Consider the following 27648-nt stretch of genomic DNA (forward strand, 5'->3'; position numbering starts at 1 on the left):
GTCCATCAGTCAACATTTTTACTTCACTCCTTTCGATTCTTCGTTTCATTCTTAAAACGCTACGATTGCTGACACTATGCTAGAATTCTCCAATCTACATCGTAAGACCTATATTCATAAAACTACTACACTTTCGATTATATTTTCGAAAAAAAAAAAAAACAAACAAACGCGGTACCGTGCCCAAAGCTGGAACTAACGCCGCGAATCGTTAACTCGTCGAAATCGATGAGAAAAGTCGGTAAAATTAAGGCTAACCGTAAAGTTACAAATTAGATGTATCTTTTTGCTTTTAGGAGCCAGATATCGTTACCCTTGTCTCGCCGCGCAGTTGGTCAAGGAAACCGAAAAACTAAATACCCAAAATTAAATTACCAAACGCAAACTTAAAAAACAAACCTTAACAAACAAACAAACACAAAAGAAAAAGAACGATCTCTGCACGATGTTAAATTAGCATGTAACTTTGCCCCGCTTTTCCTTCCACGTTATCCGTCCACGAGTTCCATACGAATCCTCCGCGTACCGCGAAACTCTTCTCTTCTCGCTTAAACAATTCCCAGGATTTCGATGCAAATTGATCGCACGCAAACATTTGTACCATACACCATCTCTGTAATCGCAGTTGTTCTTGCAAATAAAGCTTGCAACCGATTTGTTTCCGAGTTTTATTGACGAGAACAATACTTTATATGTGCAGCAACGATTCGACGAAATGGAAGCCAAAATAAACGACCTACGAGACCAAATAGAGACCATCAAGGCCGAAAAGAGTCGTTTGGAGAAGCAGATTCAAGTTGAATCAGAGGTATCGCTCCATTAATTGCGTATCCCTTTGAAAAAATTATCTCCCTCGTTATCGTGTCTTCGTTAGAAAGTAAATCCAGTTATTTACCTTTATATCAATTCGAGAAATTAGACAAGAAGCTTGAACAACTTAACTTAATTGGCAAAATTGATTAATTCTAAGATGTTTCGTCAACACGGCAAATTGTCATTCGATTGAAGAATTTCAAGAGGGAAGAAATTATTGATTAATTTGTTCGAAGATCAGATGCGTTTGTCCTATGCTTACGTACGATAGTAATATTTTATTTATGTATGCGTTAAAAGAACGTGTTCGGTATTGTGTAAAAATTGTTTGTATAGTAAAAAGTAGGAATTACGCGAGACGATATTTCGATTCGTGAATTCTTGCAAAAATTGCAATGTCTGGAAGCTTTGTACTTTTCTGACTCGTTCCTTTATGAAGGGATATATTTTTCTCTACTTTTTCTATTTAAGAAGCAGATTATGAAATTGCTAATATTAGATACGATAGAAAGGAGCTTGTCGACTGGATTTTCTCCAAATTATTTTAATTCCAATCTAATTTCTTAAAACGCGAAGCTTTCTTCGTTTCCTTTCATTTAAAATTATATTTTTATCGCTTTGCGTAACTTTGTATAAATATTTGCTAATATTTGTAACAAATTAAGCCATTGTGTAGAGTTTTATTCAAGTTCAAGCAAAGTTAAATGGTTTAGGATGCGAAATAACAGCATAAATAGTTGAAACTCTAGTTTTAGATTTCTTTAAACGATCGAATATTAGAATAATATTAATAATACACAGATTTTCCTTTATTTATCATCACGCGTATGTATAACACCTTATTCTACTAATATTGTTCTTTTCTTCGCGTCTAAGCTTAATTATCGATACAGATAATACTCGCCTAATATAGTTAATAATAAAACAACGGAGTTAATTATTAAAATTTGTCAACACCGAATAAACAAGAATTTTTTGCAAATTGTTCAGTTTGCACGATTAACCCGAGTTCTGATCTCCGTAAAAATCTTCAAACTAATAACAGATTAATATTATTTTCAGGAATTGAAAGGGCGACTTCAGGATAGGGAACGGAAGATAGAAGTTCTGGAGATCGAGAAGCAGACGATAAAGGAAGAGCTGCAGAACAAGATGGATGAACTCGACAAACTGAAGAAAATGATAAAAAACGATATGGAGGATTCGAGCAAACGGGAGGACCTTATTCACGATCTGCAAGTTCGCGATGCAGAGATCGTGGAGAAGAATCATAAGATCGAGCAGTTGTCGAAGGAGCTGCAAGTGAAGACACAGAACCTACAGAAGCTGGTGAACACGGAGCTGTGGAGCAAGAACAAGGAGATCGCCAAGCTCCACAACCATATGACCGCCACTCACTGTCTCGAAAGGAGCCGAAACAAGTTAGACATGACGCAAGAAAGCGCTAGCACGCAGCTATCGACTCTGATCAAAGAGCTAAACGACATTGGTATCAAGGTAACGTTTACCAATGAGGTGATCCAACTGAACTACGTCGACGGGAACGAGACCATAGACGTAAAAACTATGACAGACTATGTACAGAAGCTGGTAGCACAGAAAAATGAGTTGGAGAAGGAAGTCGATTACCTAAAGTGGTTGAAGCTAGTTTCGAAACCGGACATCGCCACGGAGATCGATGGATACGGTGATAATCAAACGGAGAGAGCCAAGAAATATTGCGAACTCATGCGTACACACTTGAAAGACTTGGTAAAGTTCATGAAGGAAATGTTGAAAAACGCTAATTACGCGGATACCATCGGTAACGACCATAAGAAGACCGTATTCGACGTTTTCATGAACTCGAAGATACTGTCCGACGATTTCGTCAATGCGCTCGAGGGAATGTCAACGAATGATTTAGCCGTTAACACCGATGAAGTTAATGTAAAATCGCTGGACAATTCGGTGAAGAAAAGTCGATCTGACAATTTACTCGGCGCTACGAAGAATCAAGCGTCCACGCAGTCGGATTCCGAGGCGTTTTCCGAACCCGATAGGACCGTTTCTATGGCTAGAATCGGATTACAAGAGACGCAACAGAAGTCTTTGAATCGGTCCAGATTTTCCAAGTATACCAAAACGTTCACCGATTCCGAAGACTCGTTGGAATATGTGCCTTATTATAAGTCGTATCAGAATGACTTGAACGATTCCGAAGCTAATTATCAGATACAAGAGCTTAAAGAAACGAACGCTTTGCTGTACACGGAGCTCAGTGCTCTTAGGAACGAGTTCACTGCCAAAATTTCTTTCGATTGTGTAAGTATGATCTACGCAGTTTTATCAACCCTGTCGCTTTCTTTGCGTTCTTTACATTTCGATACGATTGTTCTCTCGTTTGTTAATAAATTTAATTAAACGTCATGTTGATTCACGCATTTCTTAAAATATCAAACATCTCTTTGATTCTTGCTCTTTGTTAAAAATTCCATGGAAGTAGCAGGGTTAAAAGTTGAGGATAAGTTGAGGTCGTATATTCTTTCCCTTTTCTATTTTATTATGCCTGCTTATCAGGAATTTTGTAAAAATATATTTCCAAAGTCTTTAATTCGATAGTAAAGTAGATGATTTTGTTTTTAAATGTACTTTTTTAATTTCCAGATATTCGACGAAAAAATATCACCATTGATAATCAAATTGGAAAAGTCGCAAAAGTACTGCGAGAAACTGCAGTCAGCTTTGGACAGAAGAGTACACGAAGTCCACACACTGAGGAAAGAAAGCAAACAAAATTGTGCACGTAGAGCGCAATTGGAAAAGAAGCTGGCTGACCTGGAGGGCATGGCAACGGAAATGAATAAACAAAAGGCTGAACTAATACATTACAAAGACAACGCTGAAAGAAAAGCTGCTGAAATGCTAATATCGCTCAACAGGGAAAATGACACAGTAATAAATCTTTCTTTTCTTAATCTTTACAATTTAGCTATCACATTTTTTCAATGGTATTTAAGATTAACTGAAAACGTAGCTGTTTTTATAGTTCAGCGGTAATTATATTTTCTGAATAATTACAGTTGAGGACACGAATCAAAAAATTGGAAGATGAACACGAATCTGCAAAGACGAACATATCAACGTTGACGAAAGAACTGGACCATTTGACTCTTTCGCATAGTCAGATTCTCGTGGAGAATACAAAGCTAACGAACGATAAGTTACGTTTAGAGCAAGAAGTGAGGAAAACGGAGAACAGATGCGACATGACTGTTCGTACCATGCATGATAAATTTAACAAAGAAGTAAGATAATCGATGTTCATGGCTCGACTTAATTAGAATCAATCCATCTTCGCTCGTAATACCATTTTGTAATACCTGTGTACATTTACAGATATCAGATCTGAATCAAATCAACGAATCTCAAAGGGCAAGATTACAAGAATTGGAAGTGACTAATAAAGAGTTGCGAAGACACGTAGCAGTTTGTGAAGCGAGCGATTCAGCGCCAAGTTCTAGTGGCGTTTCTTCGATACCTACGGAGACTATGCTGAAACAAACTTGCGAAGATATCATGCAAGAATATCAAGCATATAACGTTAGTCGAGTATTTTTATTAAGCATATCTTTATTTTCTTATTTGGTTTTCTTTGAACGGTTCATTCAAGAAGAGAGAATTTATTGAAAGCTTGAATGGACTTGTAAGAATTCCGTGTTTTTAATCGACTACAGCTGAAAATATGTATACCTGAATTATGCTGTTCAATAATCGATGCTTCAAAAGTTTCTTCCATTGTATGAATTAAATGTGCAGTCGATTTAAAAGCGTGGTATAAATTTTATAACGATTGATATTTTAATTATTTTCTGGTATTAGTCGAAGATTATGCTAAGTTATATTATTTTAGAATTCGCAGTACTGGCTACCTATAAGCTACTCAGCGCTTGGTGGGCGCAGTAAAACAAGCTGTTCACCGGACCTAGGAATCGAAAGTGATGCGGCTGTTACAACTATGAGGCCATTACAAGATACTTTAAAGATCACCGAATCCATGACTAACCTATTGAGCGATGAAGATAATAACAATGGTAATAGGCCAGTTCGAGAAGTCGATAGCGAAAGCCCTTTACCGATAGAAGGTAACTTAACCTAAAAAAAGTACATGTTTCGTTTCATAACTTTGTAAGATTCAACTTCTGTTTCATCGTTACAACTTGATTGAAAAGTTGTATCGTAATAACTATAGATTTATATTAATTTTTAAAAATTATAACGGTTGTTATAAAATTTTATTTACATTAAAATTAATGTTATTACGATCATACATTCCTAATCCTTCGTTATATATTTCAACGACTAAAATTTATCGTTTATTAGGCCTCGATGAAGTAGAAGCTTTGAAACAAGAAAATGAAACGCTGAAAAGAAGATTAATGAAAACAAGAAGGGCATTGGAAGATACTTTTCAACATCTTTCGGCGTCGAATAAAAACAAGAAAAACGTCGAGAAAGCGATAACGAAACAATTACAAATTACCAAGAGCATATTGAAGAAAACAAGGACGTACGAAGAACCGCTGGACAATTGAAACGATCAAAGAAACAACAGAAAAATATCATTCGTTCGCCAGAAAATAGAAAAGCAAATGAAAAGTCGCCGTTCGTTGTGGGTTTTTAAAGAACTGAAATTATCCTCGACTTTTTTAATCGCGTTTTTACTATATTTCTGTATTTCATACGTTTTTCGATTCGTATAAAAATTTCCAACAATCGTCAACGTACGAATTGTATTTGTACAAATGAAGAAAAGACGACGGCGACGGTTATTGTATTTTGTAAGAAAAAGTATTTTCGTATATTCGTGAAACATTGAACGAAACAGAGGAAGATGTAAGAATTAATATAAAGAAAAGATGACGATAAGGAAAAAAGAAAGAAAGAAATCTTCGTGGAAAAAACGAAGCTGTATATGTAAGTTTTGTATATAATCGTGTATGTGTATTCGAATTCTTTTGTAGATTGTTTCTTCTCTTCGAAGGTTACTACAACCTTATCATCGAAACGAAAGCTGTCCATTTTAACGTATCTTCGAGTTCTCGACGTCCCGAAATTCGCGCGCGTGTACATATGAACACCGAGAAAGTCATTACACAGCGTCTGTACATAATCTTCGCAAATAAAGTGCCATTGATATTTGAAAGGAAAAAATGACGTTGAAGTTAGAAAAAAGATTACTTCTTACTTCCAGTTCCAATTTATACTTTCATTTATATTTCCCTTCGTATCCTGTGTTGTATTCTTGCACCCAAATAAAAATTTTAAAAGACCATTTTCCATTTACTGTCGGATGTACATGTGATACGAATAAAAGAAAACTAAGCGGACAATAAATTTTACTTACTTAAAATTAGAATAACTTTTTTCTCGCTGTTCTGGACGACAGAAATATTTTATAAATAGGGGCATATTTTACATAAAAAATATCTTTAAATCTTATCCGTAATTCTCAATTGTCAAAGCTAGACGATTAATTTACTAAAAATTATGTTTTTTACATTCGTTGGAAAATATTCTAAAAAATGATAACGAGATATATATGACAAAATAGAATAAAACAACGAATGAACTTGATAGAAGCTAACCTAGATAGAATGTCTGTAAAATTAATGTACAAAGAATAAATTTTGCTTAAGCTCGTGTACGGATAAAAATGAAGAGTTTGAAAGTACACAGTACAACGTGATATAGATTACGATAGAATTTTTATTATCACTCGATGACTAGATAATAATATAAAGATCCGTAGTAACTCGTGTCGATGAAGTTATGAATTGCGCTAGTCATGCGAATCTTTTTTATTCATCTTTATGAAACCCGGTGAGGAGTGTGTGTTCGATTTTCATAACTGTACAACATTCAGTTCTTTTACCCGACGAAATATACCATGTTTCTGTTTCAGCTCTCCTTTCAATTTCGGTTCATCGAATTTTCGCGGGTAAAATAATCGGGGCGACGTATATACAATTCTACAATGATATATTTTTTTTTTTTATCGCTCCTTCTCGGACGATGTGCGCTATGTTTCAAGTACTATATCGCTCGAATAATATGAGGCATATAGGAATATTTGAAAAATAAATGTACAAATCACGTCGTCGTAAATCTTCAACAAATATACATAAAAAATTGTTTAACGTTACGTAATTAATACGGTGTATATATATATATATATGTATGTATATATGCCTCATATTACTACATATACGAATGAAGTTAGCCATCAATCGGAGACTTACGTCGATCAATTGAATCCGTTGCTTTTGATTATCGATCATCTATATATAAATCTAGGCATGCTGTCACGAATATGTATCTCGCGTGTACATACATATGTATACAATTTATACATAATCGCGCATATACATATATGCGTTGAGACAAGAGTACAATTGACATCGTTACGACTTTGATTATTTAACATTGTTACCGCTTTACAGACAGAACCTGGCAAATTGTGCATTTGTACGCTTTAGTCTAATATTTAAAAAAGGTATTAATGTAATTCATTTTCCACATCCACAAAATTTTTAAGTAAATTTACAGCTTGATCTGTGAAGCGTTAACCGCGTAAACGAACGTTCGTTCAAATGGAATCGATTGATCGAAATATCTCGCGACAGTGCCTTTCCGATGCTGTAAATCGATAAAAAGTGACGCAGAGCACGTCAAAGGTGTAATCTACTGACGCTCGGTTTCACCAACGATAAACAAACATGCAAAGTAAACTTTGATTCGGTATTCGATCAAATGGCGTCGTGTTTGTTTGTCGATTTCGTTTACGTTGGTGGAATCGAATGGCGATCATCTAATAAGTCGCGAAAAAGGGACTTACTTTCGAGCGACAATCATGGATGTTGATATTCGTTGCGTTGTCACGCTAAGAAACATCTTCGTTATGCCTCACGATGTAAACTACACGATTGGTTTTGTTTATGGATACATCGATCGTTCTTTCCATAAGGGCAAGCCTCTCTCGACTTATCATAGCTCTCCACGATTCACCAGTCGCAAGTAAACCTTTTTGCAATAAATTACAACACAATTAATAATCCACACCTGGCTGTCGTTCGTTCGAAAATCACACTTCTTGAATCAATTTGAGTAAGGCGTTCGGAAATCATGCGACGACGTTCGATCTAACGTGGACAATATTTCCACCTCGTCTTTGCTCGTCCGTTTCTTAAAGTGGACTGAGCGGTTCGCGGTAAGTAGAACGATTCTGATTGGTCGCGAAGCTAGCCAACTCTGTAGCACTAAATTCGTATGTACTTACATTTTATGTATGTACTTTGCATTACAAGAGCGCGACATTCGATATATATATATATATATATATATATTCATTATGAAAAAAATGTAAATCGTTTGACCAATCGAAACTGATTTTACAATCCACGCTTCCTCGATCGAACATTCACGATTCCACGCTATGTCACAACTTCGCTAACGAAAAATAACGGACCAGTCTCGTGTAATTATCTTGCGTTTATCGAGCGCCGATGGAAAAAATTCGTTAGTGCTTCAGGGTTAACTTTTATTTCGAATTTCATTTGCGGACGGCGTCGCTTCCTTAGAGATCGCTGTACGCCTATCCTTCCCATCTTTCCTGCTTTCATTCTACCTCCGATTTTTTCTCCCCTTCCCTTACCGTAGTACAATAAAATCTAATCTGAACTATGTACAATAAACGACACTTGAAACTTCTAGCGTCACGTAAGCGCGGTATACCATAGAAACGTGTCCCGCGATGCTCACGAACGAAACGATATCTTTCGTCAAGTACGATCTCTATGAATCGCAGTTCGTTCAACGGGAATGTGTATCTATTCCCTAGAACGAATGTCAGTTCTTTACGCGATATCCATTCTAGCAAATATTTTGATGATTTCGTTAAATACCAACGTACATGTACGTTGGAAGAAAAAGTTCGTTACGAAGTATCGTTCTTTCGAACGATATCGATTCGTTGCGAACAACCGGTCTCGCGACACGCCTAAACTACCCTCTAGTTTTTCTTTATTCGACGATTAAACTCCATAGTACCGGGAAACGAGGAACTTGTACATAAATATATTTAGATTAATCGTACCTATCGAATGCGTATCGTATACGCGCTCTAAATGTAACTTTATACGACAGCGACATATGGCATCATTCCGATGATGGGAACCCCGCCGGGACGGTGAAGTGTACGGTGTGGAATGACTCCTGTGGCTCGAGACGGTGCTCGATCGTCACACATATTCTGATCGAGTTCCGCTCTTATTAGATGGATCTCTTGGCGATACACCGAGAACACCGAGATCCTCTCGATATCGAGACTCGTGAACGTAAGATCGTCGACGATCGACGAAAGTGGACAGGTTGATGATTCGATCGAAGGCTTAGTCTTTTAATTGAGTCTTGCCTTATGGATAAAGATCGTCAGGTAAACGCCTTGCGCCGATCCGTTCTTCCGAACGGTGCTTGGCAACGCGTCAGTTTGCCGGGTTATGTGGCGTAGTGGGAATGGTGGTGAGCGTGTGGAGGTGGTGGTTCGCCGAGCCATGAATCGGGCGAGGGTGGAAAGTCCGGGTAACCACCTCCACCGCCGCCTCCGCCGCCACCACCACCTCCGCTCGATTCGTTGCTCAAATCCGATGCCGGTCCTGGTACCATGCCACCTGTGCCTCCTGCAACATGCATCGTCCAATTTTTCCATTAACATTTTCGCCTTTTTTATAACACCGTGGCTTGGAAATGTACGGTGGTGGTGAAATTTAAACGAAGGTGTGTTTAACATTAATACACACTGAAATTAATAAAACGTAAGCGCGAATCTGTTAGGCCATATCGTAGAGAATATTCTTCTCCAAGTCGACCAATAAACGGAGAAATGAAATTAATGATTACACGATCGAAACTCGATTTTCGCTCCTATTGTCTTTCTATATACGCGACGTATCTACTTGTATGTTTTTTCTTTGTATCGAAGAAAGATAGCGTCCTATAGATTTAGATTCTGTACTTATTCTTTCTTTAGATAAACTACATATTCTAACCGGAAATGGAGGATTCCGATACGATATGTGGAACGATCTTATAATATAGAAATGAGACGTTTACTTACCAAGGGTAGTGTAGACGGAGAGGCCAGCATCCGGTGGATATGGAAATTGAGGTGGTAAGGACGGTGATCTGGACGTTGAGAGATAAGGGGGAGTTGTTGCACCCAAATAACTACGTGGAGGGCCGCCGCCTGCCCCATTTCCACCCCCACCTGGACTCGCGCCTTCACCATCTAATCCCATGTTCACCACTGTCCCGTAACTATCGTTACTCAAATCTAAATGTAAAGATAACATAAATTTCATTATTTTATTGTCCTATAAAAGTTTGCTTCGAACATTAGAACAGATTACAATTAATAACATAATTAATAACATAAAATTGCTACTTGTATTTGAAATTTGTACAAGAATTTCTAGAGTCGTCGTTATCTCCTTTGTTGTACGTACGTATGATTTGTTTGTAGCAAGAAATAAAATTATATCGAAGATTTACGTGAAACTAAATCTAGCCTAATTTTCTTATAAAATTTGTACATCGGAAATTGGTCGTTTTTAATATAAAATTACAATTTTATACCGTACCAAAGACATTTTCCTTTTTATAGTAGCGACGTTAAGTGTATATGATTCGCATAACTTTGTATTATATCTGTCAGGCGCAAGAAAGGCACTGGATAACGAAGCCGTTTAAAATTTAAACAATAGCTGAAGTTTATATGACTTTACGGCGTGTATGGTTAACGATCGGCATAAATTTCAGCATGGTCCGCAATCTTCCTGAAATCTCGGACACGGCGAACTAGCAGTTAGCCTCCACGAACTCCTGAATAATTGACGAGATCGTCTTCCCCTTTGCTAAACGCTCGAGTACACGAAAGCTTAGATGTAACCAATATTAAAGCGAAAGCAACAGAGCTAGAGAATAGGTAATTTTTTTGAAAGCTTCCGTATGGTTTTGCGTTTTTGGCGATAAGTATCTCTTTACACACGCATGTATCTGCTTATAACTTTTTTATATGATATCTTTTTTACGTATAATTGACAAGTTAATAATATTTTCTAGCTACGCTTGTTCTTCGTCGCTTGAAAAAATGATAAATTTGTTGACTGAATCTATTCGCGAAAATGATCGCAAGCGTACTAATTGGCGACATAATTATTTCAAATATTTATGTAAACACTGGTTCCTTTCTTCTTAATATAGAAACCTATTTTTCATCCTTTGAAACGTTTGTTCTTATAAATTTTTAGCACAAAGAATTGTGACTTTTAATAACGAAATCTCTTGAAATATACATATACGAGGGTATTCGGTGATAGCGTACCATCGCTCGTAACATTTTCTCGTTTGGCGAATCGAAAGGAACGTTTGTGCATGCAGAGAGGAAGCTGCGTACATTTCGTGATATTGGAAGTACAAATAACCCGTTATGGGTCGCTTTTCAATGCCTATTTCTAATAACGCGGCGCAATTTTGCACTACGAAACTGACAAGGATTTTATCTCGTGCAAAAATCACCAACATCCACTATCACTTTCACGTTCGTATTCAACGATAAGTAAGATTAATTATGTAGTCGAAATTAAATAATTGAAATTAATCGATAATCGATCTACACTATGATCTACTTCAACCTTAATCATACGTTAATCTACAATGTGTGTGCCTATATCTAAAAGTAATTTTTCTATTATATCGTATTACTTGTATCTTAAATGACACAACTGCTATTAAATTTATAATATCGATTCAGAAGCAGTGGAAGTGATAGTTTAAGATAGATTAAGGAAATTGGACAAAATGATGTATTAAACGTGACTAATCGTAGGTACGTACCATGGTGACCAAAGGTGGAGTCTAAGTCGACCTTAAGCTCGTCCTTATCGAGAAGCTTATCATGCCTAGGTGAATGTCCACCCGCACCCGTTCCTTTCATACTTCGAAAATACTGAGACCATCTTGTTCTACCTGCATCTTTCTTCAGTCTCTTCTCTTTTGCTCTCCTGGGAAAAGAGGAGAGGAATATAAGATAAATCTCCATTCTTGAACAAGTACAAAAGCGACGAACGTTTAACTTTTACGTGTGACCTTGGGCTTAGGATTTGTTAGAAACTACTTAGGTAAGCTATTACAATACAGTATCCGGTGTAAATCATACGTAAATAAGAGGTACTTTTTAAATTACAGTACATTTAAGTTTGGAGGGTTGGAATCACAAATAAAGTTGAAAGTAAATTCTGTTAAATTATAATACTTGTACCTTCGTTGAATCTGAACGATGATCCGTAGTACGAGATTTACTCGATATCGCAAGGCAAATATCTATTAATATGTATACAAAACAAAAATAAGTGATATTGCGATAACATTTTTTGCCATATACTAAGCGAGTAAGTGACGCAGGAAAACCCACTTCAATTTCACGGAAGAGAGCCTCGAGAGAGTGACTCTACAGAGTTAAAGTATTCCACACGTGCTAATTTTTAAGATTTTTACGGTATTTTATCGGCGGTCATTGATGACATAAATTGCGATAATAATACTTTGTACCGAGATTGTCACAGTTTTCCCCGTTTTCAACACGAAGCCATAGGATTATGGTATACGAGCGAATAGAATCGATAAAGTAATTTTTCTTAAGTTATGTGCAACGTTGTACACAACGATGTTCTCGATAGAGATAACGAGAAGTCGAATTGGAAGAAAAATCTTAGATTAGTGTGATAACCGACGATCCATGTCTGCCATAGATACGTTATGAATAATGTTGCTGTTTTTCAAAACTTGATAAATAATTCAATTATTCGAATAATTTACAATCTTCAGTCTCAAGTAGCGATTTTAATAATAACTTACAAACACTTATGTTGCAGGCAATTTTTCAAAGTGCGATAAAAATCAACTTAATACGATATTCCAATTACAGCTACAAACTACGATATGTACGTACTTGGTTACTATACGGATAAGTACCATTTTCATAATTTACGTACAGATTAAAACATTGCTCGAAAGTTTACGTGTCCCTTTCTCCTCGTTATTTTCATTTAATTTTATTCTCATTTGAGTATCTTTTTAAAGATACATTACGACCTTAGAAAACTACATTTGATAGATTAAAAAATTAGCCACGATCGTGTAGCGGGTGTACCTTATATTATACAATGTGTCAAAAAAAAAAAACGATTCTACGTGAAAAGATAAGTCGAAAAATAATAAGAAGAGAATTCTTCCAAATGGGATTTTGTTTTCGAAAAAAATTCATCTTGAACGTTCTTCTGGAACGTGTGTACTTAACTATATCGTGATCGGGAGGTTCCATTATGTCTGTCCTTCGTAAATAGCATTAATATCACAAGTATAGTTGATTTCTTATCAGGCTTTGTGCAAAATAAGCCGTCGACTATAATAAGACGAGTAGTTTTTAAGATTTACCTTACTAATGCACAGATAAATCTATTATGCAGCCTTTTAAATGTATTTTATATCTTTAATTCTTCGAACTTTTAACCACCGAAGGAGAATATTCAAAATCGATCTTCTCCAAAACGATACGTTATATCTACGAACAAATTTTATTCTACTTTTTCGTATAGAATCACTCCCTTTCCGCTTCGTAATTACTACGATACCCTGTGTTTCTTTATACTCGTGAGAAATATTCTGCTGCACGGAATATTGAAATTGTCAATTCTCGAACGAATACTTGATCGTTCGCGAATTGAACTTGAATTTTATTAAATACATCGATGAACATACGTACCTGTTTTGGAACCAAACTTGAACCACGCGCATGTCGAGTCCTGTATCCTGAGAAAGTTGCTCTCGCACGTGTCTCGCTGGCTTAGGACTGGTATTGTACGCTAATTTTAAAGTTTCCAACTGCTTCGCTGTGATCGTGGTCCTTGGCCTTTTGTTTGGTTGGTCACCGTCTATGCTTCCTCCGTCTGCCAATTCTATGATATAAAAGAATCAATAATAGATACAAGTGGTTTAAACGTCTGAAAGTAACTCTGTTAGCGCAATCTGAGGATCGTAGAAGAAAAGACTGGATTGTAAAATAATAAAAATATATGGAAGCAAGTACAACGTACATATACGTTACCTTTTGCCTTCGCCTGCTCGTAGTCGGGTTTACAAACGAGCTTTCTATCTTCCATGAGGTAGAACTCGTCCCCAGTGTCCAACTGTCGAGAGCAAAGGGCGCACGAGAAACAAGTTAGATGGTAGATCAATTCTTGCGCCCTACGCACGACTTGCGACGGTGCCAATCCTTGGCCGCAGCCCGCGCATTTCGTCCCAAAACGCCTGCCATACCAACAACATACAACATTTTCACATTACGTTCGCGTATTAATTGCAGCAACATCTCGTTCGATCAAGGTTGCACCGCCTTGAAAAACAGGGAATATCAAGTATAACCGTTTAAAGATATTTCATAAAAATACGAATGTAGAGCGCGGTCAGGAACGATTTTTTGACGTTCTATTAATCGGAATTTGATTCTCAGTTTTCTTTCTTACCACGAATGAACGATAAATATACGGATTGCTTAGAACGACGACAATGACGCGACGCAAACAACGCAGCCGCACAAATATCACCCCTTGGCGTAATAACAACGTTCTTCCTAGGAAAGTCGAAAAGGTACTTTTGCGCTTGACCATTATCCGTACTCTTATGGCTTCGCTGCGCGTGAACGTATGTCGCGTTTCGTTTCCAAAATGAAAATTGAGAAGGAAAAGTCAGCGTTTTTAATACGCGGGAAGTGGATATTCGAAAGGACATTAGAACAGAATCAAACGCAATTGAAACGCACAAATTTTCAAAGTTGAATAATCCCTGAACATCGTAAGCGCTCTGTAGAATTCTATATTGGTCGGTTCGAAGGGAATAAGGAACAAATTGTTCGCGCGAGTACCAGTATGATCGATTTTCGTTGCTTTGCCGCACTGTATAATTAGAAAAAGATGTGTTTTGTGACGAAATTGGTAAACTTCGATAGCACATCGAAGAGGCTGATTTTGAAATATATAAGCAACAGGTCCGGAAAACAGGTCGGAAATGCCGATATTATAAAATGTCACTGGGGCCCTATGATCGCCTGACCTATCCCGTTTAGACCTTTCCCTTTATCATTGCATGCCATTAAGTTGGGCAATTTAAACGAGTAGCTCGATGCACGTAAGCAGTTGATTAACGAAACTACTGTATCAGCTGCTGTATTAATATTTAAGATAGAACAATCTTGCTGTTAATGAAACGCTTTTCTGCCTTTATAGAGACACGAGGTTATTTCGAATAAAAGAATTATCGGTAGAATTTGTCCATGTTAAGTACAATTACGCGCGATATCAGGTAAATAACGAAAATTAGAGTAGTTTGAATACGATGGATTATTTACTCATGCTACGGTTTATATATTAATAAATACATTTTTATATCCGCGAAACGGAGACAAAGCAATCCATGGAGTATTTACCTTTGTCTTATTGTTAGAACGATTTGACAATTTTGACAAAGTCAATTTGATCAAGAAATTATCTACATAAAAGTATCATAGGAGATTGTCGAAGTCTGCCACAAAGTTGCCACGTTCTTAAAATTTCGTCCTTTCAATTTTACTCAATTTTATCTCAGCGAAGAAAAGTTTATTTCGTCGGAAGAGCAGCATCTTAATGATCCCTTTGGCATAAAATCGGAACGAGATATCACACGCGTTGGTAATTATTCGCGAATGGTAATTAAAGGTAACTGAAAGAACGGAGCAAAGTTAAATAGAAATTGTTTCAGAATTAAATTAACGATATTTAACAATATTTCCAGAGGTTTCCTCTTAATACGAGTTTTGTAATTTTCTTCGCGTTCACTTTTCTTTGCGCTTCTTTAACATAAACGCAACTATTCGTTGGGAGAAAATAATGTACACGTTCGAGATTAATCGCGAAGCTTGCAGTCGACGTTACATGCAAGGAACAAGTGCTTCGTCAAACTCGAACGTTGCTCGTAATGCCTCTGAACGCACGAGCGAGTTCGCCAGTTTCCCTGAAAATTCCTGAACCTTAGGAAAAGTGGAATACCACCGAGAAAGGTAGGACGAAGGGGAAAGAGGGTGAGTTCCTTCGATTTGGCTCGCAGGAGAAGAAAGATGGCGTCTCGTCCTTGCGAAGGCGTGGGTAGATGAGAAAAGGCACTCTTTTCTCACACAATCGATATCAGTTGCCGGATATATATGCGCGTTTGATCCAACTTGTTTCTCATTTTTCTATCAGACACGTCCATTTTTTTATTATCTACCGAGAATAATGCGGGCTTTCGGTTCCGTAGGTGCAATTTTTACAAGCGATAAGTAACAGTTGATAAGCGTTTTATACGTTTTCGCTATCTGTTTAGATAATATCTTAAAAAAACATTGCACTACAGTACGTCGATACAATTACGTAATAATTTACCGTACGTAGATCACCCGATGGTTCACACGCTTGTAACGCGCAATAGTAAAATATGTTAAATAAACGACGGTCTTGTCGTGCGTGTAACGTACGATACGTACACGGGTATACAGTATGTAAAAATATTAAAAATTATTTTTATCATTATAGTTTAGTTTTACGATTTATACTTTGGATCGTCGTAAACGTGTAAATAGGTTGGTAGATTAACAGCATTGTTAATATATTATATAAACAGGCTGGTAGCGGCTAGCTGGTAACGTATGACCGCTTGTTAGTATGTCTTCTTTGAATAGAATAGCGAAAAATTCTTTTAGCGTCTATATATGTATACAGGTGTATACATGTATCTTGCTATTTTATTTTGCTGCATTTTAGGTAAGAAATACGTGGAACAAAAAATATTAAAAATTATTTTTATCATTCTAGTTTAGTTTTACGATTTATACTTTGGATCGTCGTAAACGTGTAAATAGGTTGGTAGATTAACAACATTGTTAATATATTATATAAACAGGCTGGTAGCGGCTAGCTGGTAACGTATGACCGCTTGTTAGTTCGACAAATATACGTAGCTTACATTTTATTAATCGAACGTTTGTCACAACGAGAACAGACGGAATGTATGTAGATCGAAATATATTATATATAAGTATTAAAATTAAAACTTTATTTTCAAACACACGCACGTACATTCTTAACATTTTCTTATATCGTGTATACGTATGTATATACGAGACTGGACGTAAAATTAATCAAAGTACCAGTATCTGTGTGTATTTTTATCAACGAATGAGATACCGATTATGAATTATATCCCGAGTTTTATCGCAAATGTATAAAATAATTTTCGATCGCGTGCTCTGATAGAAATACGAGAAGCCTGAAAAAATGTCGAAATTGACGATCTTTTGAAAATTGAAATTCCGTTGGTAGAAAAATGCGAGCGACAGGTAGAGCGTGATAAAAATAATTGTTGGTACTTACTTGAAGAAGTCGTCCTTGCAAAAGACATGGCCGTTTCTTGCGAAACATTTATCAGTCAATCTTGCACCACAATCCCGGCACGTGAGGCACCTTGCATGCCAACACCTTTCCAGAACTCTCAGAACGTATTTGTCCAAAATCGCTTCCTGACAGCCTCCGCATTTTGGTATCGAAGCTGTAACATTCGATGGAAGATCGTTTAGTACTTAAAGGTGTCGTTAAAAGTATCCGTCAGAAACGCGAGTAGTTGGAACTTGCTATAACTTTAACTATACGTTCTACGACATAATCTTAACAATAAGATCTTTAAATAAATTGCGATTGTTTATTAGCTTCACAATTGGAATCGTAATAAATTCAAGTCGAAAGACGATCAGAGTCTAAAGTTTCAGATCTAGTGAAACTACATAACGAGAGCGATATTGAGAGAAAGAAGAAACAGGTTATTGAAATGTCATAATTGCGACAGCACCTTACGATATAATATAAGTTTTCGTAAATGAGAACGTACCACTGACTATACACTTTAACTTCAAGTTAAGTCATCGCTAACTTAACTATATTTACGATTTAAGTTAACTATAATACGAATTACACGTACAATGTCTATATGGTTTTTCTGTATGGGCAATGGTCTCTCCCAACGCGAAGATGATACCCTGACAATCATTGTTACGATGACTTTAAGACCGAGCTACTGTAGTCATATAATGCAGGACTTTGTGATTTATACATAATAACTATATCGTAATCTTAAAATCAGCTCTGTACTACGCGAATGAGATCCTTACAACTTTTGAATTAAAATTATGTTCGGAATTTCTATCATCCGATCTTCGTTCGTGTAACACAACGATCGATTACATTGGGCGAATCTTTTTAAATTCAACTACATGCTAATTTGTCTCTTCTGCAAGAATCTTATCAACGATCAGAAATTACACGATTTCAAATTTCTCTGTTTTAATTCACGTATGAAACCATCGCAAGTACGCCGAATATCCAAACTCTTCGGCAACGTCTCCTCGCTTCTCCATACACTTGATAGTCACATCGACCTCGACACTTAACCGTTACGATATCGTAACGTTGTAAATAAATACACTTTTATCTGACGCGAGTCATCGAAAGGGAGCTCGATCGATGAAAAACCGACGTTCCTCACTTACAATAGAGGATCTCAGGAAGATTGGCCGGCAAGTCGAGCTCCACGGCCGGTTGATCCAGAGGATGCATCTCGTGGTGAGGAGCGCCGTCGAAGCTGGCGACGTTTGCGACGTTTCCGGTGCTACTGCCGTTCCGCCGGACGTTTTGTGACTCCGGGCTATCGCGTGGCGGTGTCAAGACATCTTGACGAGCGCGCCGATACATCCCTTCCAGAGGTGAAGCCTCACGGCCCAGCATTTCCAGACTTATCATAGTCATAATTGCGTTTTTCGATCGAATTTACGCGGCTTATTCCCTCGTCGTTTTAACCCTTTCGACGATTATTTTCTCTTTTTCATAGAATTTTGACAATCGTCGATTACTATATGTAGCGAGCCCTGGTGTTTTAGATATCGATATAAATTACTCCACGATACGATAAATACCGTTTCATTAGGATTTGTTCCTTTGGCTGTGAAATTGTATTTTCATTGGATTTAATATTCTGCTCCACTCGTTCGACGTCGACCAGGTAGGCACGAAATTAGGTTTCAAGTTTCGTTCTCCACAAGGATGCTTCGCGACGAGTTTTACTCGACGCTTGTCCTGCGATCGTTCGCGAGCTTTTACCATCTATATTCTTCTCTTTCTTACGTTACCTGGTTTTACCCGGGCGTTTATTTGCTTCATTCGCATTTACGTTAGCAGCACCTAAATAGGACACCTGTCTCGCGATCATCCTTTGCTTAACTTCGTGTTCTTCGCGTCGTGTGCTTTTACTTATTCGTTTGTTCCTTCTCTTCGCATTTTTATCTTCCGTTTCTCCTAACTTCCTTCGGGTACCAACTCGTATTCGTTCTTCCCGATCGAAGGGAGAGTCTCAGCGATGGGCAGGTAGCGAGCGACATCAAAGTCGTAAGTTCTACCCAACACCGCGCCAACCGTTCGTTTCTAAACAACACGATGCGATCAATTCCAACTCGATGTCGATCGTCAACCGATCAATTCACTTTCACTTTCGCGGAAGAACAATCAGTTGCAAGCTGTGTACCTAGTTCTTGGCGATAGACGTTCTCGTCCGAGCGTCCGAATTTATGGAACCGTTCGACGTCGGTTCGGCCGCACCATTTCTATGCCATGCCATCCCTTCGGATCGGCGCAGATATCCGACGTTGTTGGTGGAACGAGAACAAGGTAACTGCGATAGATTATCCGCACTGCCTATCAGTCCATCGAACCATCGTGGTTCATCGTCGAAGATAACGAGAACAATGGAAATTCGTTTGCAAGGTCGATAGGAGGAACGTCGATGAAGGAAGATCGCGATACAGAGAAGAGCGGAGGAGCGATCGACGCGATCGGTGTAAGAGTACGCGAACGACTGTTCGAACGATGTTGCAGCTGCTCGTGCGCACGTGACACTCGTGGGTGTGGTGGTTTTGTGGTAGGGCATGGTAGAAAGCTATTGGGTGTGGCTCGCACCCACGCTTCTGACGCTGTGTCGCCGATTGGCGAGAAGATCGACCGCCTCCAATATGGCGATCATCGTACCGCGAAGCGTCTTGCGAGGGAGCGACGCGACGCTCTTCCGACTTCTTGCTACTCGCTTGGGTGCCGATGATGCGCCGTTGACACCGCGATGATGCGCCGCGAGGACGACAGTGAAGCTTCTGGAAACCTGCGCGGCATCTATCTTTGCCTGGCCATGTGTAAACTTGACGCTTCTCCAAGATCGCTTCGGACGAGCAATACGGACGAGGGTCTCTTCGTATCGAGCGATGACACTCGCTGAAGAGCGACCGAGAGGTTTACTCTCGAGCGAATTATGCGCGCAGCGTGGCTCGGAGCGTGGAGCGTCGCGAAAGGAAGATGGACCGAATCGGTAAGAATCGTCAGGGACTCGAGAATGGGCAGAAGTTTATGCGACTGTTGAACGACACTACTACGGCGTGATTACTACGACAAAGAGCACGTTTGTTCCTTGTTCGTTGGTTGAAGCTGGCTCGTAGGCGGATCTTGCGATGCGGCGCGGTTAGATACACGAGGAAGGTCGGTATTCGCGAACGTTTTTTTTTTTTTTTTTTATAACGTTTATTGTCCAAGAAGATGAGTATTACATGTGTATGTTATTCACAATAAACAATGAATTTCGGTTGTAGGGTGGATTAGGCAAAAGTACCGATACGCGTCGGTACGACGTAGCCATGGTCTAATATGTGTCGTGGGTTTTCGGTTTTTGCGTTTATTTTTTTGGGTTTAAGTCGCATTGGTGCGTGATTTTTGTGTATTCTTGTGTGTGTTGTATTTTGTCCTGAAACTTGGCCGCAAAACAGGACTCCTCGGTGTATTACTTTTATGCGTTGTGGGATTTTGGGGAGGGATGAGTGGGAAGGGGAGGGGGTGTTAAATTATATTATTTACAATGATTACAGTATTTACATATTTACAGTACTTACATCTAGGTTACACGGTGGTAGGAATGGTTTTTTTGTCGAATTGGTACTTTTCACTTATATTTTCTTATGGGTTTGGAATCCACCAATATTTTTTTGTGTTTCTTCTGTGTTTGTCTTTAGTGTCTTTTTGGGGGAGGGCCATGTTGTACCTCCACCTGGTGTCTGCAGTCAGTCCGTTTAAGTTTTCCTCGTAGAGTATTGGTATTCGCGAACGTGCAACGCTGAAGTTGATCAAAGACGGCCGAGACGCGAGCGAATCGGTAGAGGGAAGGACACAGAGCCAGCCCTCCGTTTAAATATGCGGTGGCATTATACGCGACGATGATGCGAGGTCGCATCCGCGAATCCATTTGCACGGTTACAACGCAACGATGGCCACGGTTTCTATTCGTTGGAATCGTCGCGTAAAAGAATTCGTTGGCCTCTGTTCGGCGACTCGCTTTGGCATCGTCTCGGGAGTTGTGCCGTTTGCGAAAGGCAAAGGAGGAAGTGGGTGGAGTAGGCGAGGGAGCGAGCGAAAAGAAGCAGAGAAAAAAAGAGGAAGAAGACGGGCGCGGAGGAGATGAGAAGGGAACGGCGGAGAAAGCAGGCTGAGTAGGAGGGGACAAAAGGATTGGAGCGAAATTAAGAACAGCCGAGCCGGGGGGTGAGGGTCGCCATTTTATAATCTTAGTCGAGATCAGTCGTGTACCTATATGTACTCTTTTTCTCGTTGCTGGCTGGCTGGCTCGTGCCCGCGCGCGCCTATCTACACCGAAACGAATAACTCGACGAGGGTACAGGCCGCCGTGAACGTGTATAAGTAGACGTATAGACGCGTCCACCACCATGAAACGGTACACTCTCGATAAGAGTCTTTGTCTTTCACGGTAGCCTCAGATGGCTGATATCCTTCTGTTTGTCCTTGTACCTAGACTCGCTCCCTTCGCCTTTTCGTATGGAAATTCCTGTGCTCCGTGTGTTCGCATGTTCTCCGGTCGCTATCCTATCCAATCCTATCGTGGCATTTTCGGGCTCGTTAACGACGTTACCGATGTCGCGATCGACAGCGCAGGAAGCATAGAACGTCGTATTTTCGTTTGGCAGGCTTTCGTTTCTTCGAGGCTAGCGTTGTTAGAATGCGATAAACATCCTGCTCCTTTAACGCTCGGACCGTGATAATAATTACAGGCTAATCGTACATGGCATGGAATCTCGGCTCCAACCGGCAAGATCAGTCGGCGACGGTGTAAAATATTTCGGTAAAGGCACGAGGCTGTTCGCGTTGGAGTTTGGCTGGGAAGTCTGTCGTCGAAAGCGTATAAAAGTTTTTGAGGAGCGAGCATAGTAGCGACATGTTCACCCTACATTTATGGGAAGTGTTTTAACCTTCGAACGACAAAGACCATCGTATTATCGTTCCACCAAACTGTACGAAGGATTTTATTAGGAAAATTATCACGCCGCAAGAGAGCGAGAAAGCCATTCGTCGTTATAAAATTGGTACTCTTTGCGATAGGTAATGATTCGCTGAAAACCAGCCAGAAATGCAATGGCGCGTAACTAACAAGCGTTATTTACCGCTGAAAAAGCCAGCCGTACCATGTGGTTGGCAAATCGTTCGCGTATCGAACATTTTTATTCGTTTCCGGACCAGGCAAGGTGTCGCGTTCGCATAAATGATTTTATGAGCATGACGGTCGCCGTGCACGCAAAGTATCGAACCATCTGTTGCCTCCGGACCCCATCCATGTCAGGTGGAAAATTTTGCATCTTTGGTCGTCCGGATAGGCGGAATCCGATTATGATCGATCGTAAACGCGTCGATGATTTTTCCTACAATCCTGTTTTCATAGCTCGTCAAAGTCTACACGGCAAACTTTTGCAATTGTCAGCAGGTAGGAGGTCGTCCCAAGCCCACGAGCTATCGGCAAGGTATAATTTTTTCTCCTTGCGACGATGCTGTCAAAGTGGTCACCCCTTCTAAGAAAACTCTACATCTGGTCTTTTGGTTTCCTCGAGCACCGAAGCCATCGACAGCGTACAGACAAAAGACCGCGTCGAAGGCAAAGCATAAACCGTACACAGGCAACGTTGACTTCAGGGTTTTCAGTCGTAGGGTAACGCTGCTAGCGCGCGGATCTGGATCAGCTCGACTATATTCCGATTTGTGTTTACACTTCGGTATTTAAAATATATATTTTCTACCTTACAATTTATCCATACGTTCCTTTGTATTCACGTACATGTAATAACCTCAACAGATACGAAACTCGATCGTCTCTGCCAAGAAATCGTCGAAAGTCTCGAGACCCGCCATTGAATTCGTCGGAAAGCGCAGTCACTTTTGGAATCTTTTGGAATCAGCCGCGACAGAGATACGATTCCGTGGCGATACATGCGACACGGGCCGCGCGTTTCCATCGCCAAGATCCGCTATAAGGGGGTGTCTCTGCGATTGCGCGACCCCGTGATTTCCGTGGGCGTCCTCCTCGGGCTTCGATCACGCGAACCCACCCTTCGTCGGTAGCGTTGCACATGTCGACACGCCTCCAGGAGTCGTCCGTCACCGTAAAAAGCATCAACACGAGGGTTTATCGCGGCCTATCCAAGGGTGGAGAGATTTCGTTCGTCCACGAGTCTTCCGCCGTGTTGGCTCGTGGCAAGACTAACGACCGGCCAGAGGTGGGACGGGAGAGAAGGGGGTTGCGAGCAGTCTGCGAACGCACCCCCGCGGCAGCGGTGCACGCTTGACCCGGCGAACCACCATATTCCTCTTTTTCATTTCGCTTACTTCGCGAGCACAGATCTCGTAAATATCGGTCGGAGTCGCTGGCAGAAACTAGCGAAAGGTCGGGAGACGAGGGTCGGATTCGAATCATTATCGGCGCTGCCGGTATCTCCATCCCCCGAAGGGACGATGACTGTTTTCTCTTGCTTTAGCCTGCACGGTTCCTTTTCTTCCTCTTTCTCTGCCCTTCTCTTTTTTTTATTTTTATTTTTCTGGGCCAACGGAGGCACCGACGCGAGTGCATTCAGGTATTTGGAAGATGTATCATAGAATGTTTCGAGGATGCTGGCATTGCGATTGGTTTTGGAGATGCAACCTTCTTGTTTGTTTCCAGGTAAAATGGAATTGAAAGCTGCCGAAGATTTTCACGTGGTTTATATCGAGTTCTTCCATTTTGAGTCATGTTTTACTTATACATAAAAGATATAACTTGGAAAAAACGAAGCTGGCACCCCGCTGGGGGTGGCTGCCCACATGCTATATTTATTTTTTTATTTTTATTTTTTTTTTCACCAACAAGATATAACACTTTACCAAATGTCCATAAGGACAAATTGTAAAATAACCAAAATAAAATAAAAAAAAAAAATGTTTTACTTATAAGTTTTTTTTTTATTTTATTTTGGTTTTTTTACAATTTGTCCTTACAAAATGTTTTACTTATAAGTTTTTTTTTATTTTATTTTGGTTTTTTTACAATTTGTCCTGAAGGACATTTGGTAAAGTGTTATGTCTTATTGGTGAAAAAAAATAAATATAGCATGAGGTGGCTATCTCCAGCGGGGTGCCAGCTTCGTTTTTTCCAAGTTATATCTTTTATGTTACTTACAAGTGACACGGTATTCGATGTCTCAAAGGTTTTAGATTCTTGAATTTGTCCTAAGAAAATATTTCATTTCTCTGTTGGAATTTAATCTTGAAGTTAAGATTAATATCTGTGGAAGACACGATGTTTGCGTTGAAATAATATTCAGCGATGTTTATTGAACAGAACTACAGAACCTGATGTTCTAGACTAGAGACTTACGTAGATGATTCCTAAAATATTTCGGACACCACTCTCTATACAGTAACGAGTATACCCTGCGTAAGTGTCCTGTTCAAACGTCTGTGTAAGGGTATTGTGCCTACGCGTGAAATATCGTTATATTCCATCATTCCCGTTCTCTTAGATCAAGTAGAAATTAAACAACGTAAAATGCCAAACGGATTAAAATTTGCTAGGGTCGATCAGACGCAAGTAAGAGTAGGTATCCTAATGTTTATCAACAGCTGAACCAAACTACCACGTACAATTTCATCTGGTTATAGAGTGCTTCGTTTTTAATCCAACAACGAGGCAAGAAATATCGCCTATTCGGACACCTACTCGAAGTAGATAAAAATCTAAAAATCGTGAATCGCGCAACGCGTTTATAGCTCTGCCGCTGCTCTAGTAGCTAGAGGAGAAGGAGAAACGATGACGTTTAATGGTGTGCCGTATTTCTTCGGAGGAACCCCGCCGACAGAATATTCCATGGGCGCGGGTTCAACTGGCAAAAAGACGACGTCGATGAAATATGCAGGTTCGCGCGGTTCCTGCGTTTTTTAATTTAACCGTATTCCCCGCGTGGCTAGAGGAATCGCAAGCGAGATACAACTGCATATAATCGAATTTGCGCGGAGCAGATCTTCTCTATGGGCGTTTCCATTACATCGACGGGTAATAAATTACGCCACCCTTACCGCGCAAATACGTTTGAATTTATATCGGCCGGTTCGCTTCCCTTGCCCCATTTACGCATATGGTTTTTCAGCGGACGAGCTTCTCGCTTCAACGACAGCACCGGAGGTCGCGCGCGCCTCGTCCGATTGATCCTTAACGCTTGCTGAATCGCGTATGAATACCAATTAGGCGTTAAAAACGTATACGCGAAACATTAGCCCAAAGAATATTCACGTTTATCCTACCATTCGTAAATATTCCGACGATTCGATCGACTCGCAGCGGGTACGACGATACGTGAAATTTACGAAATCGTATTAAATCGATAACGAATTAGTAATTAGCAGCAAAGCTTGCTACGTAATCGTCGGACTACAACTATAAACGTACGCGATAAATTATCTGCTAAATAATTAAGAAACGTGCCAATAATTGCATACCGTAGATACCATAACTATGTATCTATCGATTAAATATCGCTGTTTGTGTTAACGTCGCAAGCCTTTCCGTTTCCATGTTGCAGGGCTCTTCTTAATCCGACGTCTAATTAAAAAATTAAGCGGTAGATCTATTAGGTCGAACGAAAAGTTTCTTTCGTTTTATAAGGAAATAATGGACTAGATTTTCCGTTTTATATCGTTTCATCGAATTACGCACGATCCATTTTGTTCTATCAAAATAAATAAATATCAGGATAGAACAGATTAGGTTTCGTGTTTGTGTAAAGAAGCATCGTTGTAAAAGACGCTTTTATTAGACAACCTGATAAAGATAAAGAGCTGATCGAGTAACTAAAAATAAGTAGATCTGAAAATTACGAAGCTTAGTTTCATTATCGCGTATTGGCTTTGAAACGTACGGACGTTAGATCTCCCATAGAGGTTTGCGCGTAGGAAAAAGTCTTTGAAAGACGGTATCGGTGGCTGTTATCGCCGCGGAGAAGGACCGATTAAACAAAAGCTCTCTAGACAGACTCTATTTCGAAATTCAGGCATTTCGAAGTGGCGCTATGCATCTCGGCCGCCGAGAAAGGGCGAAAGCCTGATTCAGGAGCGGGTTAAGTCGGAAACACCGAGAAAAGATAATGACAAACCGTGGTTCTTCGTTGGACCAGTTCGGCGTGGTGTGGCGGAAAAATTAGCCGTCGTATTCACGCAGCTACAGCGAGCAGAACGAACGAAACAAACGATCGTCGCGAGAGAGGAGGAAGAGTTTCGTTTGGAAAGGAAAAAACCGAGCGTAGGATCGGCGGAGATGTTCGCCATCCGGGCGGGACGAGGACAAGCGAGACGATTTCTCTCGACAAGCGCCGCGACCAAAAAGCAGAAGTTAACACCAGATGTGCCATTGTGTCACGGACGTGCAGAAGCGTCGGCTGGGACAGAGAAGAACGGGAAAAATCGGGCTGAGACGAGAGAGCGCGGATACGAAAAGAGAATACGAGTATACCAGAGTAGCAGACGACTGGAAAAAGCGGGGACAAAAGAGAATCGGCCGGTTGAAAGAGGATGGAAAAGGCTTATGCGGAAACGGAGAGAGAGAAGAGCAAGGATGTAGCGCGTAGTTATCGGTACCGTGTCGACGCGGCGGTAAACAAGCAGAGGGACGAGACGAGGATGAAAGAGATGGAAAAGGAAGGACGAAGAGAACGAGAGAAGAGAAACGGCCGAGAGAAAGAGAGGGTTGGATGAAGGGGCGCCTGCGTGGGTGTGCCGTCGCGGCGGTGTAACCACCGTTTCGCCGACACAACCCCTTCTTCGTCGCTTCTACCCGCGACCTCGACTCACCGACCAACCCCTCCAGCTACCTCGTCATTTCGAATTCGGCTCCGTGCAATCCTCGTGCACAACCCTGCCCCTCCTATGAAAAGCCGCTCACAAAGGCCGACGACAGCTCCCTCTCATTGTCTCCTCGGCACCGGCCGAGATCTCTCAAACGTTTGTACGGTTAAATGGGCTTAAACGACATACGCCCGCGCATTTGCGTGCACCGGTCCGTGCTCGTTCTCTCTGAACCTTTCAAGTCCGTTTTCCCTTTCTCCCAGCCAGAGGGATAATCAAAAGTAACGCGATCCCTGGAGATCGACGACCGTACCGTGTGCACCATGGACTTATGACTTTGCCACGGATCGAACCGGAACACAGGGTGCTTAGTGCCTAGTAATCGCAAGGGTAATACAGCGTGTGCAGAGAGCACGGTCGAAAATTTGCCTGGAAAAGGATC

General features: G+C 40.1%; 2 protein-coding genes across 5 annotated transcripts in view; one reads left to right on the top strand and one right to left on the bottom strand.

The window, feature by feature from the left end:
- The window catches only part of LOC132911169 (centrosomin), a 44513-nt gene extending 38836 nt beyond the window's left edge, over positions 1-5677 (top strand). For all 3 annotated transcript variants that reach the window (XM_060967592.1, XM_060967584.1, XM_060967601.1), the window contains 7 exons: positions 701-808; positions 1876-3117; positions 3460-3747; positions 3876-4100; positions 4192-4395; positions 4706-4937; positions 5176-5677. In XM_060967592.1, the coding sequence (XP_060823575.1) occupies positions 701-808; positions 1876-3117; positions 3460-3747; positions 3876-4100; positions 4192-4395; positions 4706-4937; positions 5176-5387 (2511 nt within the window). In that variant the 3' untranslated portion in view covers positions 5388-5677. The remainder of the gene's footprint in view (positions 1-700; positions 809-1875; positions 3118-3459; positions 3748-3875; positions 4101-4191; positions 4396-4705; positions 4938-5175) is intronic.
- The window catches only part of LOC132911266 (LIM/homeobox protein Lhx3), a 78630-nt gene that overhangs the window by 8074 nt on the left and 42908 nt on the right, over positions 1-27648 (bottom strand). Inside the window, exons 3-9 of one of the 2 annotated variants that reach the window (XM_060967812.1) lie at positions 17349-17523; positions 14015-14217; positions 13673-13865; positions 11746-11912; positions 9968-10183; positions 7691-9530; positions 6544-6824 (exon numbers count right to left, since the gene is read on the bottom strand). In XM_060967812.1, the coding sequence (XP_060823795.1) occupies positions 9349-9530; positions 9968-10183; positions 11746-11912; positions 13673-13865; positions 14015-14217; positions 17349-17523 (1136 nt within the window). In that variant the 3' untranslated portion in view covers positions 6544-6824; positions 7691-9348. Of the gene's footprint in view, positions 1-6543; positions 6825-7690; positions 9531-9967; positions 10184-11745; positions 11913-13672; positions 13866-14014; positions 14218-17348; positions 17524-27648 lie in introns of those variants that run through there. The other variant, XM_060967802.1, reaches the window with a different exon arrangement.

This window comes from Bombus pascuorum, chromosome 1 (genome assembly GCF_905332965.1).
Source record: "Bombus pascuorum chromosome 1, iyBomPasc1.1, whole genome shotgun sequence".
In the NCBI taxonomy this organism is placed as follows: Eukaryota; Metazoa; Arthropoda; class Insecta; order Hymenoptera; family Apidae; genus Bombus; species Bombus pascuorum.